This window comes from Dermacentor andersoni, chromosome 1, assembly GCF_023375885.2.
Source record: "Dermacentor andersoni chromosome 1, qqDerAnde1_hic_scaffold, whole genome shotgun sequence".
Classification (NCBI taxonomy): domain Eukaryota; kingdom Metazoa; phylum Arthropoda; class Arachnida; order Ixodida; family Ixodidae; genus Dermacentor; species Dermacentor andersoni.
The window spans coordinates 235,610,376-235,627,479 of record NC_092814.1 but is presented as its reverse complement, the minus strand read 5'-3'; the positions used below and the strand labels follow the sequence as shown (position 1 = coordinate 235,627,479).

The window sequence follows — 17,104 nt, the reverse complement described above, 5'->3', positions numbered from 1 at the left end:
CAATTTTTGATCATAAATCAGTTTAAAATATTTTACAAGATGTCGATGCATTGCGTGTTATAAGCCCACAATATTTGTAGCGTATCCTATCACGAGAGGCTGATGCTGTAATAGTAGCGACCTGCATGGCACATGCCTCCGGGTCCTTGTGCTCAAGGTCCTTGGCGAGGCAGTAGTGCTACCTGTAGCGACATATTTTAATATACCACCTCTTCGTAGTACATAATTTTTCCATAGCACTTTTCATTTATCATTGTCCAGTTTTATTAAGAATATATTTACACACATTTCGAAGAATGTCTTTTAGGCCTCTATACAGCCGTGTTTCATCCACTTCTCAATGATCATTATTCATTCAGCAATGACAGTTTATTATCATAGCCTTGGCACTCTTTGGCCACTTCTGGCCCTTGCGCCAATAAACTCCAATCATCATCATAATCATCTTTGTATTAATGATCTGAGACACCTCTTTTATGGATGTCTGAATGCGGTGGAGGTTGAAAACACACCTTTGGTTTGACTGAATCCACATGCCCAGGATGCAGATGGTGGTTTTCTCCTCTATTTTCGTCCCCGCCATGTAGACCTCTAATTTGTGTTGCACGTATGTCAGGACCAATCAGTTGCCCTTGCCTTTCCATATCCTAATCAACGCTGATTTTTGCAGGGTGCATTGCATGCCGTTTTCCGTTACGTATGCCTTGATGAGGCCTCCGGCTTCCTGCAGTTGCTCTTCCTTTTGCCCCAGTGAGCCTGTGGTCATCTAGACCGTGATGTTGTCCTCACACATGGTGGACCTTATATGCGGCTGGTTCTGGAGTGTCCTAGCTAGGCCTAGTATAGCTACATTGAAGAGGGTTGGAGAGATTACTGCCCCCTGTGGTGTTCCGTGATGTGGCACTTGTATTAATCTTGACTCTAGGGTGCCAATCTTGATTTCAGCTGTGCGATGACGCAAAAAGGCCCTAATGTATTTGTAGATTCTTCCCCCGCAATTTGTGTCGGCAAGACCGTCCAGGATCCCCTGATGGCTCATACCGCCAAAGGCGCCTTTTATGTCGACTCTCTTGACAATGTGCTCGCATCCTGCTTTGGGTTGTGTCAGCATCTGCTCTTTCAGCTGGAGGAGGATGTCCTGAGCTGAGAGGTGGAACTGAAGCCAAAGCTGTTGTGCGGCATCAGGTTATCTTTTTCAAGATGGTCCAGCCATTTGCTTACCACCCTCTCATATAATTTGCCTAAACATGACGTGAAGGAGATGGGCCACAGGTTTGATACCTCCAGTTTCTTGCCAGGTTTTAGGATTAAGCATGTTTCACTGTTGGTATGTTTTTCACTGTTGTGGGATGCTGCTTCGTGCCCAGTGCTCAGTAATGAATTTTGTAAAGGCCGTGATTGTGCATCTGCTCATGTTTCTGGTCATTGCGTTGGTGATTTTGTCCGCTCTCGCTGCCGTATTCTTTGTCATGCACCCAATGGCTGCGCGGACCTCGAATTCGCTAATGGGGGCATTCAGCATATGGTTCGGTTTCCCTTGATATTCTGCGACATAGGGTGGGCATGCTGTGCCTCATCCAAATCATTTCTCCTCCACCTCGGTCAGGAATTCTTCCTTCGTGCTTGTGTACATATGGAGCAGGCGTTCTAGCGCCTCATTGTTCTCGCCCTTAGTTTTGGTGGGGTCTGTGATGGCTCTGAATATTCACCAGGTTTTGCTCGTACTCAGCATTCCATCCAGACTCGCAGAATTTCTTGCTATTGCTTTCAGCCAGTTCTAGGGCACAGTCCTCTGCCTTCGTGATTTCTTTGTGATTGTGAACATGGAGGAGATTGCAAGCTAAAACTTGCCTACACCTGCGTCTCCTCGCGACCGGCGCCTTCAGGACAAGCCCCGTACAAAGCCTTTATGCAGAAGCAAATGTATGGTCACTCCATCTACTGGATCATATAGCAGTTTTACATATTTCCTTAAAGTAAATTCAAACCGTGAACATCCCTCTTATTCATCCATAAACGATATGACCACTGCCACACTCTTCAATAAACGACCTGCAGCGAGAAGGCCGTTCTCTTTACGTGTGAGGAGCCTTAGTGAGGAAATGGGTGTTCCAATGCTTGAACATTGCACTATGACTCAAGTGAAACTGTTACCGCCATGGCAGTGGCAGCTCACAGACTGTGATATGTCATTTGTAGATGTCACGAAACATGCACTTGAGGCACATATTAAAATGCATTTTCTAGAACTCCAGTATAAGTACTCTTTCACTGAGTTTTACACAGACGCTTCGAAATCGCATGCAGGGGTTTCTTATGCAGTCATCGGCCCATCTTTCTCGGAATACGGTGCACTGCACCCAAAAACTAGTATATTTACAACCAGAAGCCCATGCACTATTGTCAGCAGTGAAGCATATAATGAAACCAAAACTTCGAAAAACGGTCATATTTACGGACTCCCTAAGCATCGTAAAAGCCCTGAACTCACTCTGTAAACACCAAAACCCTGTACTTATTGAGCTCTACTCCGTTCTGTGTAGAGCGTACATATCTACCAGCATATCATTATATGCCGGGTACCTGGCCATAGAGGCATCAAGGGTAATGCACTAGCTGACCAAATGGCCACATCACTCACATTGCAAGTTATAATTCCTATGGCTGCTGTCCCTGTCACAGATCTGGAGCTTTTCTTACGAAAGAAACTGCGAAGCCACTGGCAATGCTTGTGGGACGTGGAAACAAAGAATAAGCTTCACTTGATTAAGCCACAGTTAGGTTTCTGGCCCCCGAAAATGAAAACATGACGAACTGATGTCCTATTCTGTCGACTCAGGATAGGACACACCTATGCCACAATTTTTTACTGACTGGAAATGAGCCTCCAACCTGTGGTAGATGTGGTGAGAGGCTGACCGTCCTCCACGTCCTCTTGGAGTGTCGGGAAGCCAAAGCTGAGAGAAAGAAACATTTTCCTCTTGTATATCGCCAGCACACCCCTCTCCATCCTCCAATGTTTCTTGGTGCCAAACTGTTCTTTGGCACCAAAGCAATTCGAGGTTTTTTGAACGATGTTGACTAGCAAGTTTTTAGCCCCATAAATTAATAGCACATCCTCTTTCCAGAGGATGCCGCTGTGATGGTAGTTTTGTATAGCACATGCCTCCAGGCCCATGCATCTCAAGGGCTCTGTTAAGGCAGTAGTGCTTCTTGCAAATGTTTATCTGTGATATATTTCACTATATCATGATTATTTCACAATGTATCTTTCATGTCTATTGTACAGCTCATTAACCATTGGCATAATTTTGTATCATATAGGTTTTATGCACTTTACAGCGACTGTTTTTTTTTTAGGCCCCTTTACAGCCATGTAACATCTTCCCTTCGTCATTCATAGCTCCACTGCGATCACATTAACACCGGCCTGGCACTCTTTGGCCACATTTGGCCCTTGTGCCACAAAACACCACATTCATCATCATCCTAGACAAAATAGATAGAGAGAGATATCCAGATGCGTGCCCATAGTGCAGGGCCGAGCCCACGCTGGACCACATCATGTGAGAATGCACCGAGGCACCTCAAGAAAACATTAATGAAACTACTATGCTAGAAGGATTCCAGCTCGAAGGAGGCAGCTCAGAGGGCTGTCATACTCCAAGCGGACCGAAGAGCTCATGCCAGTGGAGCCATAGAATAGGAGCTCTGGCCAGCCTGAAGACCGCTGGTCATATTTTGTACAGTAAAGGTTTCCTGCTGTTGCCAAGTTCTAATTGTCCGGTGAAGGCCAATTTTATGATTGAAATAATAAAAGTTTGGGCCCATAAAAATGCATGGGCGCCAGCCGGGACCTTTGGCCAGGATCAAATTAACTGAAGTCTAATTAATGTAAGTCTGCAGTATAACATTTAAATTTGTATTCAGATATCAGATATCTGCAAGAAGCAGTGTGCATGATGTGCTTCTAATTCAAATTAACCATCATGCACGTTTATTTGTTTGAAAGCCAAGGGCTTCTTTTTATAAACTGTTAGGATTTTATGAAAGATAGCAGGCTTAACTATCACAAGACTCCCGGCCATGGTGGCTGTGTTTCGATGGGGGGCAAAATGCGAAAATGCCCGTGTACTTAAATTTAGGTGCACGTTGAAGAACCCCTGGCGGTCCAAATTATTCCGGAGTCCCCCACTATGGCATGCTTTATGATCAAATTGTGGTTTTCGCACGTAAGACGCATAATTTAATTTTTACCATCACAAGACCCAGTGGCACTATGACTCCGACAAACATCCATAGTTATACTTAGAAGCTTGTCACTGGGAGTAGAAATAGAGAAGCATGACAGAGCCGTGAGCTAGTCGAAATACGCTCGAGAATAGGATTACATGAATAATACAGTAGAACCTCGGTCATATGTTCTGGAAAAAAAATTGTGACAAAACGTACTAACCGGGAGAACGTACGATCCGAAGTAACTAAAAAGATTTGACAGATTCAACTATTGTTGACTTCTACGTAACATGAAGCGTCGCGCGGATCGTTGCTGCACGAGATGCTGACGCGCATTGAGCTGGTGGTGCTCCGGCGGCCCTAGACGCATTTTGTTGTTTTCCTATTGTGTGGTTTTTAAGAGGGCAATGGGAAACCGAAACGAAATCGGTGGGCGACACCATATGCCACTGAAGCGGAACGTGATGCTCACATCGCGCCACCTGTGGCAAGGAATGGCGGCATGTTGGGATTAACACCTACTAAAAGCATGCAGTACACTACCGATGGCACTGCGCACCACGCGCTGTAAAACAGATAGGTGAAGATGCTTATTGCAGTAGGTTTGGCAGCTATAGCTGTGAATGCGGTATGCAACGACCCGGGCGGAGATTCGCTTGTACTGGAATAAGAAACTGTGCGCATTGTCGTTTTCACGTGAGATGGATATACTTTTCTCGATCGCACGTGCCTCGCTCCCTTTTTTGTTCACATGGGATCTAGCAGCCAGAAAATGTATGCTATCGTAGTCTTGCAGCAGGGAACGGCGGCTAGTTTCGGTTATTGCCTGTTAAAACTGTGCGCTACGCTTCCGACGGCACCACACCCTCTGAAACAGATAATCGAAGATGCTTATCACATTAGGATTGGCTGTGATAGCTGTGAATAACATGTGCAACAACCCTGGAGAAGATTTGCTGGTACCGAAATGAGAAACCGACTACGCGACGGCATTTTCAATCGAGACGGGTGGGCGAGTTTTGCGGTGAAGCTGCCGTGGCGGGCAGCTATATACTGTTATCAATCGTGCGCACGCCTACCGCATTTTTTTGTTTACATGAGATCTAGTGGCTGGCAAACGTATCATACGATCACAGTTTGGCAATGTATTCAACATTGTTGCCGAAAAATCTTGTTTTACGGGAACGTGTGAACCGGTAAAAAATGAGCATGACTCTATTGGGTCATTTTTTGTGTTCTCGATTGCGAACATTGGTGCTGGGAAAATGTGCATAATGGGAATGTATCAATAATGTTCTACTGTATTTTGACACTTTTGATGCACAGGGGATTATACTTCCCAAGCACCAGTGTGTGCAATTTTTCAGTGTTCTTACTCAACATGCTAGATAATGGAACTTCGAATGAAAAATGACATTTCATACAAAATTTTGTTACATTGCAGTTACTCAGTTATAGCGCTGTGAGCAGTTATGTTTCCATGACAATCCTGTTGGCTAAAGTTGTAAATCAGCATCTATAATGAAGGCTTGGCTGATGTTCTCTTATATTGTGTAATAACCAACACAGATATGGGTATATCAGCTATAGTAGTGGCACCAAAGCACTGCTGCTGCAGCGTGAGCATCAAGCTTCTAATGTTAGTACAGTCAAAACCACTTATAACGATCCCAGATGTAACAAATTATCAGTTGGGACGACCACATTTCACTGCACTTAAGATTTCCTGACCGTGCCTATTGAAACTGCATCCAGATACAATGAACATATCCAAAAGTGCCGTACTGTTACAGTGAATACTTCAAATCCTGTTGCTGCAAAAGGAAAGTGCACACAACTGAAGCACAGAAGTGCGACTTTGTGCACGGTAGTGCATCCCCTGCTCCTGTTCAACCGCGATGAAAATACGACCGGTGAAATGAATGAGCGCCGCACACGGATTTCAGAAACCGCAAAGAAAATAGCTCGGTTTCAACCATGCTTTCTAGGTAATGTCTCCAGCGTGCTTCAGGGTGAGGCAGCTAAGCGTATGGCAGTGGTGGCCTCCGAGATAGCACTGTCAGGCACGCCGGTGTTATCTTAGAGGCCACGGCGACAGCACTCCTTGCACAGTTCTCTGTGCACCATCACGTGCAATGTAAGGGTTTAGAGGTCGATCCCACTGTTGGCATCCAGTTGTAGGGGTTGTAGGTCGTAGAGAGGAACTTGGGTGGAACTAGGCATACAGGGTTTATTTACAGTATTTACATTTTAAACAAGAGATACATTCAACAGTCTAGCGTGGCTCCCAAATGAAGCATGTGAGACGAAGCATATAGCATATGAGCACGAAGCTCCAAACACACCCAGCACACTGCTGGTCTAGCACGCAGCTCACAAGCACGAGCACCCTGACGAGTACATTGACGAGCACACACTAGCAGCGACAAACAGCTGCTTATAAACACTCCGTGTTCTCTAGATCCCTAGGTGAGAGAAACGTTCGAGTCATCGTAGCCAGCCCGCCTTTGAGGGAAGGGGGTAGGGGGTTTACACGCACACATTCCGCACAGGTTTCACTGCCCCTCCGAGGTGAGACGGGCTTCGCAGAACTCTGGGCTTACTTCTTGACCAAAGGAGGCGGCTCTTATTCCCCAAGCCGACCCTCGCAGCATCGCCACCGGTTGTTTATTATCTTGAGTCTTGAAAGGCGTGTCTTATTCCCTGAGCTGACACCCGCCGCATGGCCCCCGGTTCTCCATTGTCTTGCGTCCTCAAAGGCGCGTGCGACGTTGCCGCCAGATACATTCCTTTGGGAACTCCCTTGCTCACAGCAGACCAGGTCGGTGGTGGCGGATTCAGTAACAATAGTTGGTCCGCCGATCGCATTTAGTCACAACGGCGCCGAGGGGGTGATGAAGCGGCACCTTGAGGTCCCTACGAAATGAGTCACCGAAGCAATTGTGGTAGGCTTCAATGGTTCTCTTCGGGGAAGCTCGCAACACTCGCAGCTGCAGCTGGCTGAGAAAACTTGCATGTTGCCACTTCGGCAGGCCTTTTCTAACAGCTCCTCCATTGCCCGGAAAATCTCGCCTGACCAGTGCTGACAACCGTTGGGCAGGAAGAGAATGGCTGGCGAGCAAGAATATGGCTTTGCTCTCTGCAACCCCTGTGCACTTGGAATGCCTGCAACCATCTTCACAGCAACGGGCACAGAAGAGTCGATCCTGGCAACACAATGCCGCTCAGCGTTCAAACACCCGGAATCAGCTGTTAACCTACCAGGCTTCCTACCAAAATTTCAATTCAAGCCACTCAACTGGGAACCCCAAGTTTTGCCCCAAAATTTCATGCCGCCAAAGCGAGCGTTCACGTTCCCCTTGAGCTTAACCAGATCTGACTGTCGTGCTGCACAAGAGCAAAGGTTTATGCAGAACTGAACCGAAGGCTCTCAACCACCAATACCCAAACATAAGCAGCCTAAGTTCACGAACAGCCTGTTCTTACCCTATCGCAGTGGCGTACTTATCACACAAACTGGTGCCACTGAACAGTCTGGTCAACTCCACAGGTACGTAATCACAATCGCACTAGCTTTGCGGTCCCTATTCCGAACGCGTACTTGCGTCGTATGTAAGCATTTCATCACGCTTACTCACATTTGTTCCTTTAGCCCATACAGGACACGTAACTTAACCGAGCAACTAAGCTTGCGTAACTCACCCACACCGCAGAACCCTAAAAAAAATGCGTCTGATAATAACTCGTTCCACGCACGCTCACTAAAGAAGTCAGAACACGGCCACCCTCAACACACACGAGCAACCCAGTCATAAATCATCTGCTTCCCTCCGTCCGCACAGGACACGCGCTAATGGAACTAAGAGCTCTTCTCAGTGCAAATGATGCACTAACTGAAAATCTACGCGCTTAACCTTAGAAAATTCATAAACACTTATAAAATAAGGAAGGTTAACTAATACACATGCACGTTACCATAGGCCTCTCACCAATAACCTTGACACTCAGGTTACTCACAAAAAAAAGAAAGCCTATCTACTCATTAACTAACACCTCGCGAAACTACAGGTTTACATAAAACACCTCTTTCAAACCTCGGAGCTTCTCAAACGAAAACATAAAGAGAGCTCATACCTTTACATATTGAAAGAAACTTAAAACGCTAAAGTTTTAAATATGCTAAAAAAAAAATAAAAACACGTTTTCCTTTTACGGAAGCTCTCTTGGCCTCCCGTTCCAAACGTTTATGTCTGACTCATACTTTTGAGCCGTACTCGAGGTGGTCGCGGTTCGAAAGCTACTCTGGCTACCCAGGAACAACAAAAGGGCTGACGCACTATCAGCTGCTTCAAGATGTTAGTCTCCTGCCAATTTGCGTCCTGGCGCCACGCTTTTATCACGAACTCGACTGACCGCGTCGTGACCCCCTACCACCTCGTCTCGTCTTGCCACCTTGCGCTCCTTTGTACTACATGCTGCATTCCGAAAAGAACAACGGAACGATGAGGAATTTAACTGCCCCGTGCCCTTTGTCCGCGTCCGTGCAGAACATGCTTCTCGGTCTCTTTTAGACCGGTGGCTCGAATGTGTTTGATGCGCCAATGTCGTCAACGACGACCACACCTTTCTTTTCCTCACGCCCTGGCTTTTTGCGTCTTTCGCCGTTTTTGGCCGCGCTTCTTTATTTACCGCTTTCCAATTTTTACCGCGCTTCTTTATACGGCGCTTTCTCTTTGAATTCCCTTTCATGCCGTCCTCTGGCGCCTCGTGCTGGCCGGTACACATCTCGTTGGCCCGGATTGGTCTCCTTCCCGCACAGTCTGAGTGATTATCATTTAAATCTACTCTCTCTCTGCCTCGACTGGCGGACAGCTCAACCGACTCTGGAACACTGCAGCAGGCTTTACTCGAGCTATGCAACTCGCACTCTTGCGAATTGCCCTCTACTGCATCGCCCAGCTCACGCTGTGCTTCGGCACACAGCCCGTCGGTCTCGATCGCTGTCTCACGCGCACAGTCCGAATGATTCCTAACTAAATCATCGTTCTCTCGGCTACCTAGACTGGCGGACAGCTGCACCGATCCCTGAACAATGCAATTGACTTCCCTTGAGCTACGCAGCTCGCAATCCTGCAACCTGCCCTCAACTGCATCGTCCAGCTGGCACTTCACTTCTGCACGCAGATCTGACCTGACATGGGTGCTCGCGTCTGTCGGGTCAGCAGTACTCTGTACTTCGTTAGCAACCTCGCTAACGTTACAAGTGACGCACACGCGCGGTAACTGTGCCAATTCATTCGCAGCTGGCCTAGCTGTCTCTACAGTGCTCTGTTGGCACAGCACCTCGTCGCTCTCACTATGGCCTTTAACGGCCTCTGCTGCCTTTAAGGCATCGTTAGCTGCTAGCACTTCGAGTTCACCTATGAACGTGCTGCTAATCTTGCAGGTGCTACTACTTCTGTCGGCTTTCAACCAAAATCTGCTATCTACTTCCTCCCACTTTCGCTGCGTCCAGCCTACAGATTTCTCAAGCCGCTGTTGACTTCGTTCGATTGACTGCTCCAAACCTTGAATCTCCTTGTTCAATGCAGCAACGTACTGTCTTGTTACTTCTCTTAGGCCTTCTTCCTGCGAAATCCCTTTCAGTTTCTGCTAGCTTCTTCCTGTTTCTGCCTCATTTCTTCCTGTTCTTGCCTAATTGCTTCCTGTTTCTGTTTTTTGCTTAGAATTCGTTTAACCATTTGTTCTATGAATTTCAAATCATTGTCACTTTGGAGAATGGTTTTACGAATCTCTGATTCCGTCAAGTCCTCCTCTACGTCTACCTCGACCTCTTCACACAACCACAACAGGTCAGCTCTCGTCAAACATAATAGGACCATGGTCGCTACTTTAAGCTTTGGCTCTGCTGTCACACAATACTTGCTGCGATACCCACGCAAATCAAAATACAAGTAAAAGATCCCAGCGAATAAAATCTACACACACACAGAAATTGAAGCCTGGTAAATCTTACAGCTAAAACCAAACGCTTACCTACTGAAGCAGCACCATATCACCAGTCCTTCTTGACCAAAGGAGGCACCTCTTATTCCCCAAGCTGACACTCGCAGCGTCGCCGCTGGTTGTCCATTATCTTGAGTCTTGAAAGGCGTGTCTTATTCCCCGAGCTGACCCCCACCACGTGGCCCCCAGTTCTCCATTGTCTTGCGTCTTCAAAGGCGCGTGCGACGTTGCCGCCAGATACATTCCTTCGGGAACTCCCTTGCTCACAGCAGACCAGGTCGGCGGTGGTGGGTTCAGTAACAATAGTTGGTCCGCCGATCGCATTTAGTCACAACGGCGCCAAGGCGGTGTTGAAGCGGCACCTCGAGGTCTCTATGAAATGAGTTACCACAGCAATTGTGGTAGGTTTCCATGGTTCGCTTCGGGGAAGCTCGCAACGCTCGCAGCTGCAGCTGGTTGAGAAAACTTGCATGTTGCCACCTCGGCAGGCCATTCCTAACAGCAAGCTTGGAGGTCACAACAGCGACACACTCGTTTTTGCAGAGTTCCTCATGTGGCACCACATGCACTACGCCTACTGGCTCGTGTGGCAGCTCATGTGTTGCTATGTTATCATTGCTGGTGATATTCACGTGACGCGAGTCAGCATTAATACGGCACGGATCACCGCTTCCATGCAAAGTTGAGAAGAGTTGGCGATTACTATGCCGTTATTAGAAGATGCGCTTTTCACTACAACGCACACATCCTGATTATTTTTTTGCCAGTGAGCTGGTTGCCAACAGATCGTCTGTCTATCACAATGTACCTGGCGCGTTTCATCCTTGACATCTTCCGCCATATGTGTTTGTGACATTGCACGCGTAGCCATTGCACTGAGTCAAAACAAAACTACTGTTGGCCGCAACCGCTGCAGATAAAACCGTGGCCACCATCAACCCGATCATAGACGATGACAACGCAATTCTGTAGGCTGTGGCCAGCAGTGTTATGCGCGGTGGTAAACACAAGAATAAAGGCTATAAAGGCCATCAATAGGCACAAAGCATTTGGCGTTCTTGTTGTTCATGTATGATTTCTGCTGATGACAATTGCAATGTGGACTCCGCCGCTTCGTTTCAGTTGGACGCTAGTGCCGCTTTTGCTCTTTTGCATCAAACATTTGCAGCACTCTACGCATGCCAAGCTCCATGAGTTGGCTGAACTAACCAGTGTCAGCCAAATACATCCCTTAATGAGAGTTTGATTCCAATAAATAATGCATACGCCTACTGGGACCAGAGGGCAAGTCTGGATTATTCGATTCCCCAAATTGACAAGGTTTTACTCTACTAAAGAGTTAAACGACTTGTTGGAATCTTCTTCTTCTTAAGCATAGCTTTGCTGGAATGTTGCACTTGAATGCTATGCAAAGAGACACATGAGGCCAGAGCCTGCCACATTCTTCTCTCATCACAGAATCTTTTTGTCGCTTGGCTTCACAGCAACGCACATGTGACTGTTCATATTCTACATTGTGCTTTGCAGCAATGCAAACACATGCGTGCCCAGCAAGATGCTTCTTCTTGGCTTTGAGAATTTGCTTCAGTCCCATGACATAGGTGCAAATGTCACACCCACTTTCACAATGAGGGTTTTATATGTTCAGCTTTACCTACGTCCTCCCATCCATGCAACACCCACCACACGACCCATGTGACCCTTGTAACTGTGGATTTGTCTTTGGAATCGGCCCAGTTTTCATTACACCATCGTCAGGATCATCCCAGTTTACTGTTACACTTTCTCCAAAATCGGCCTAGTTTACACTACATTGTCTCCGGGGTCTGCCCACTTTACTCTGAGAAATTGACCAAGCAGACGTGCAAAATCCTGGGGAGAAAGACAGAAGAAGCTTCACTTTAATTAAAGAACTATGTGCTTTAAGGCAGATATTTGTTGGAGTGAGAATATTTCAGAACAGAGAGAGCCACTGGCACATTTGTTAGGCCAGTGTCTATAAATTTAAAATTTTAAATGTCCACTCATGAAAATGTATGTTGTTGTTTCTTTAGTAGCCACATTGTTTTGCTTAATTTTGTATTTTACTTGCTGCAGCCTCCAGAATGCAAGAGCCTCCTTGAGGATGCTGAAAAGGGGTGCCAGACCATCAAAGGTTGCCTCATTGATAGCTTCAGATTGATTTGCAGCTTCACCATTGCCCCAGTGCCAGACCAAAGGGATGAGTCTGCATTTGAGGTGACTTGTGCATTCTTATATAAAGCATGCCAGGTGTTTGAAGAGTGCCACAGCCATCCCACTGTTTTGTGCTCTGTGCTTGTTCAGTTTTCAGGCAATTAATTTGGATAAGTTATGGGCGGTTTGACACAATGGAGTCCTTGAGCACTGTGGGGTGGTTGAGTGTAGGATGGTGCCTGCTCTGCGTGTCATCAGGCATTATATCGGGGTATCTTCAGTTGGTGGATAGTAGTCTTCTGTGGTATTTTCACAGGAATAACCTCTGGCTGGCTTGATGTGAAAGCGGTTGTGTCAGTATGTGTAGCCGTCTTTACTTATACAGTCAAGCCTCGATGTATCGAACAGTGCGGTGATCGCAAAATAGTTCGATATAGCCAGAATTCTATATATAAAATCACGTAAAAATGCGTCAAAAACTTCCGCAACTCAATAAATGAACAAGGGTGTAATCGGGGATCGGTGTTTGGAACGTGCATTCGGTTGGGCCGCGCGCAATTGGCCTAGGCCATGCCGACTACGTCCGCCGTGAACGTGTGGTCCACTGTGCCGCATGCAATTAGCCTAGGTCGCGCCGACTTCATCAGCCGCGCGAAGTCTGCGTGGCCTAGGCCAATCGTGCGTGGCGCGACCAAATGCGTACTCCGAACAACAATCCCCAATTGCACCCCAATTGTAGTGCAGTAAATGCTCACGTCACACAAAGTATTTCTTTTGCTGAATGTACTGCAGCAGTGTAGCCTGCTTCTTATTGACAACCGCGTGCTTAAACACGGAGTCCTCAACATAGTCTAAACAATCCACAAGCAATAGGCTGGTGCCTTCTATTCTACAGCCTCAGTTGCAGTTGGGAGTGGGGCAACATCAGCGCTTGCGGGATCAACCTCGGCAGCGTCTTCGTTTGGCCACTACTTCTCCTATGATCTCCATGTCCGTCAATCGAAGCATTTTGAAACACTGTCAATAACAAAGCATGAAGTGGCGTCTGCCAAGGCATCTATGAGTGAGCCCAATGAGCGCGTGCTGTCGTGCGTCTTTGTGGATGCAAACTGCCAGTCCTCGCAAGGCGTGGCAGGTGCAGAGCGCGGCACCGAGGAGGAGTCTGTGTGACAAATGCGATGCTAACGTTATGCAATGTGTCGTTGATGTTGTCCAACTAGCCGAGCTGCTGCGTGCGTACGCTGCTACGTTCAAATGGCGCCCTCAGCGCAATCGATGGGTGCAGCTATGGTGGGCAGCAGTTGGGAACGCCCATCGCACCACCGCTATCTTCGAGGGTGTTGCGGAAAAGCTCACCGCCTGTCAACAGAGCGCACATGGTCTGGGGTGGCGGAGTTCGATACCGTATTTACTCGCATAATGATCGCACTTCTCTTTGTAACAAAAAATTGATGCAGATTCAGGGGTGTGATTATTATGCGGGTTAAATTTCCCACGAAAAGAAATATTTTCTTTTTTCATCCCGCATTTGCTGCGGGATGACAAGCAGGCGGCTGCCGCTGTTAGTGCGGGAGACCAAAACAAAAATGGCGGCCGACAGAGCAAGCCGAACGCGCCGAACACGATTATTTTTCTTCTCCTGAGTACATTACGTGCATTGAAACAGTTTCTTCCGTATCAGTAATGAATAATATCATTAGTATCGGCAAGTTTTCGACAATAACATAGCCATGTCCACTTTGAGAGGACAGAAACAGAGATGGCCGTGCTTAGCTGCCAGTGACATTGAAACACATGGTGGGTATGCTGCGGAAACTGCGGCATTTGTCTTCACTACTATCCTAATACGGCACGTTTTCGCTAAAGGTGGGTGAATATCTTAGCTGTGTTACAAGCGTCGGCGTATGAATAGGGTACACTTCTGACGTATCAGTGTAAACGTGGCTGCTATCGTTGCCGCTAGTGATTTGTTGCGTGCCCACGAGTACAGACGAGAAGAATCGAAAGGCGCCCTTTATGTTTTTGTTGTTGTTGAGCAAAACCATTATGAAGCCTACAAATAATAAAGCCGAGGCAAGTTTGGTTGTACCTTTTTTTTTTTTTTTCATGGAAGTAAGTGCGGAAAGTGATGAAAGGAATTATATTTAACTGACATGCATGAACGTGTACAAAACTGTGCCGTTCGATTTATATTGAGATTATAACTTCCCTAGTAGTGTTACTGACGTTAAACTAACGTTGGAATAGGAGCTTTTATGTACTCGCCGAATGAACTTCCAGTTAGAAATGTTGTATAAAATTTATCACGGTACTTGTAAAAATATACAAAGATATTTATTTGCTTCCAGCACATTTTAGGTCGAATAGATTTGTCACGGATGGAAAATAAAAGAAATTAAATGTAAAACTAACACTTACCAAAGCACATTTTTTCCACTTACAGTTTGTGAATGAAACTGCTTGCCCAAACTGTCGAGTGCCGATTTGAACCAATGTTTCAGGCCTTGTTATCAGATGTATGAACGAGTGCAGTTGTCTTCATTTAGTACTCGCTTTTCATGCCTTGTAGTTTTTTTTACTCGCCTTAGTTATATACTCACCCCCCCCCCCTGCAATAATGCCTTTGGGTGTTGCAGGTATTTGGCATAAATAAATAAATAAATTGACCGCTGGGCAGATATTTTCACATTCTAATAAAACATGCTCCATCGTTTCCCTAGCTTTCCCGCAGCAAGCACATGCGTCTTCTTCCTTGTTGTATCTCTCTTTATAAGTGCGTGTTATAAGGTATCCTGATCTTGCTTTGAAAAGTAAAGAGCTTCCCTTTGAGTTATCATGAATTGTTTTTTTCCTGATTTCATTTTTTCCTCTTAATTACCCATAGCAGGGTTCTTTTCCAATGCCACCACCCATGAGATCGTCTCAGCCTCTCTGATTTTCTGCTTGACGTTCTTTGTTGTCATGTTACTTACCATACAGGTCGTATACTTGCTGGTAATCTTCCTAGTTCTTTTCCTCCACTGTGAATCTATGTTTTCCCTGTACAAATACCTGGACATGTTTGGACGCCATCTATACATATAGTGGAAGTCTGCAGCATGCAGCCGGTGCAGCTACGAAAGTACAGTGGAGATCAACATCGCAGCAGGTTGTGGTGCGTTTCGCGAGCGCATTTGAGAGCGCAGCTCTTGTTCCTATGGCATGTGTCGGTGGCACAAAATTGTGTTTATACTCTGACATTGTCAGCGCGCATCGCTTGCGGCCACTCAAGCTACGCCGCTTGGGCTGTGCCAGTCGAAATGTGGTCCCCTCTAGACTTCGATGCGCGCACCGTAGGCTGCTCTCTTCGGAGCATGCGCAGAACAATACCCAACCCGTACGCTGCTTTGAAAGGCTGTCTGTGACCTTCGGCAAATCAGTGTGGGCACTTTTTTTTCTCCGCACCATGCATTGTGGGTCAGCGCAGTTCGCGTGACGAACATGCTGATGGAGCTAGAGCCATCTAGACGTCGGGCACATCGGACTGCGTTGACCCTGTCTGGTTGCATTGGCTGCACCAGTGCTTGTTTTTCTTGCTAACATGATGTAGCGTGTGCGTGCGTGCGCTCATGCTACGTTTAGTAAAGCAATGAAGGGGGCTAGTTGGTGAACGGTCATGGTTATTTTGCGCTCAGTTTTACACAGACGATATTAAGGAAGGAGAGGACGTGGACGGACGTAGCGCTACGTCCGTCCACGTCCTGTCCTTCCTCAATATCGTCTGTGTAAAACTGAGCGCAAAACAACCATGCTCATGCTACGTCTACAAAATGCTACAAAATTTTGTATACTTCAAGTTTTCGTAGCATCCCCACGGAATTCAATTCGAATTAAAGAGCTTTTACTGTATGTCAAACCTGGCAAAGATCTCCTTCAGTAAGCATATCACCTTCGAGGAAGGTTTTTCTCTGGGTGCCAGGCTCGCTTTTGAGGTTGTGTTTACATGGGCCACATAGGTGGTGCTGGCTTTGAGCTGACATATGTAATACCAAAAATTATTGCTAATTATCTGTTTTGTTTTTTGTTTTTTCTCGGCACATGCAGCTGCGATTGGAACTGAGCAAACTCCAGGACAAATACACCAAGCAGACTGCTGAACTTCAGAGTGCGCATGAAGAGATCGCAGTGAGTGCATAGCTGTGCAACTTAACATACCTAAACCTCTCTTTTTTTTTTTCTTTGTTGCCATATGACTGTAGAGAAGCATCGCTGGGCATGGTTGTTTAATCTTTGGAAAATGTTTGATGGCTCAACCTGTATGAAGAGACGCTTTAGAGCAGATGTCCTAGCAATGAAGAAGTCTATGAGGGCTACAGAAGCAAAAATCTGTGCAATGTGGTCAGTTGTACCTGTGCATTGGTGTCCATGCAACTGGATGTAATATGTTGTCATTGTAATAGTAAAGAGCAAGCTGCAGTTTTGCCATTCCAAAATGACCCGACTCTACATAAAGCAGTGGCACGCGAGGTTTACCACATTGTAGCAGTGAAACCTGGGTGAGGTTGTGAGCATTAAACATGGTAGAAGAAAACAACACAACCACACAGAGATGTAGAGGGACCCGCCGTGGTTGCTCAGTGGCTGTGGTGTTGGGCTACTGAACGAGGTCGCGGGATCGAATACCAAACGGCGATGGGGCAAAATGTGA

At 46.5% G+C, this 17,104-nt stretch overlaps 1 protein-coding gene across 6 annotated transcripts in view; it reads left to right on the top strand.

Annotated features, from left to right (window-relative positions):
• The window catches only part of LOC126547922 (uncharacterized), a 289,018-nt gene that overhangs the window by 233,230 nt on the left and 38,684 nt on the right, over window positions 1–17,104 (top strand). For all 6 annotated transcript variants that reach the window (XM_055063464.2, XM_055063465.2, XM_050195977.3 and 3 more), the window contains 2 exons: window positions 12,340–12,480; window positions 16,501–16,581. In XM_055063464.2, the coding sequence (XP_054919439.1) occupies window positions 12,340–12,480; window positions 16,501–16,581 (222 nt within the window). The remainder of the gene's footprint in view (window positions 1–12,339; window positions 12,481–16,500; window positions 16,582–17,104) is intronic.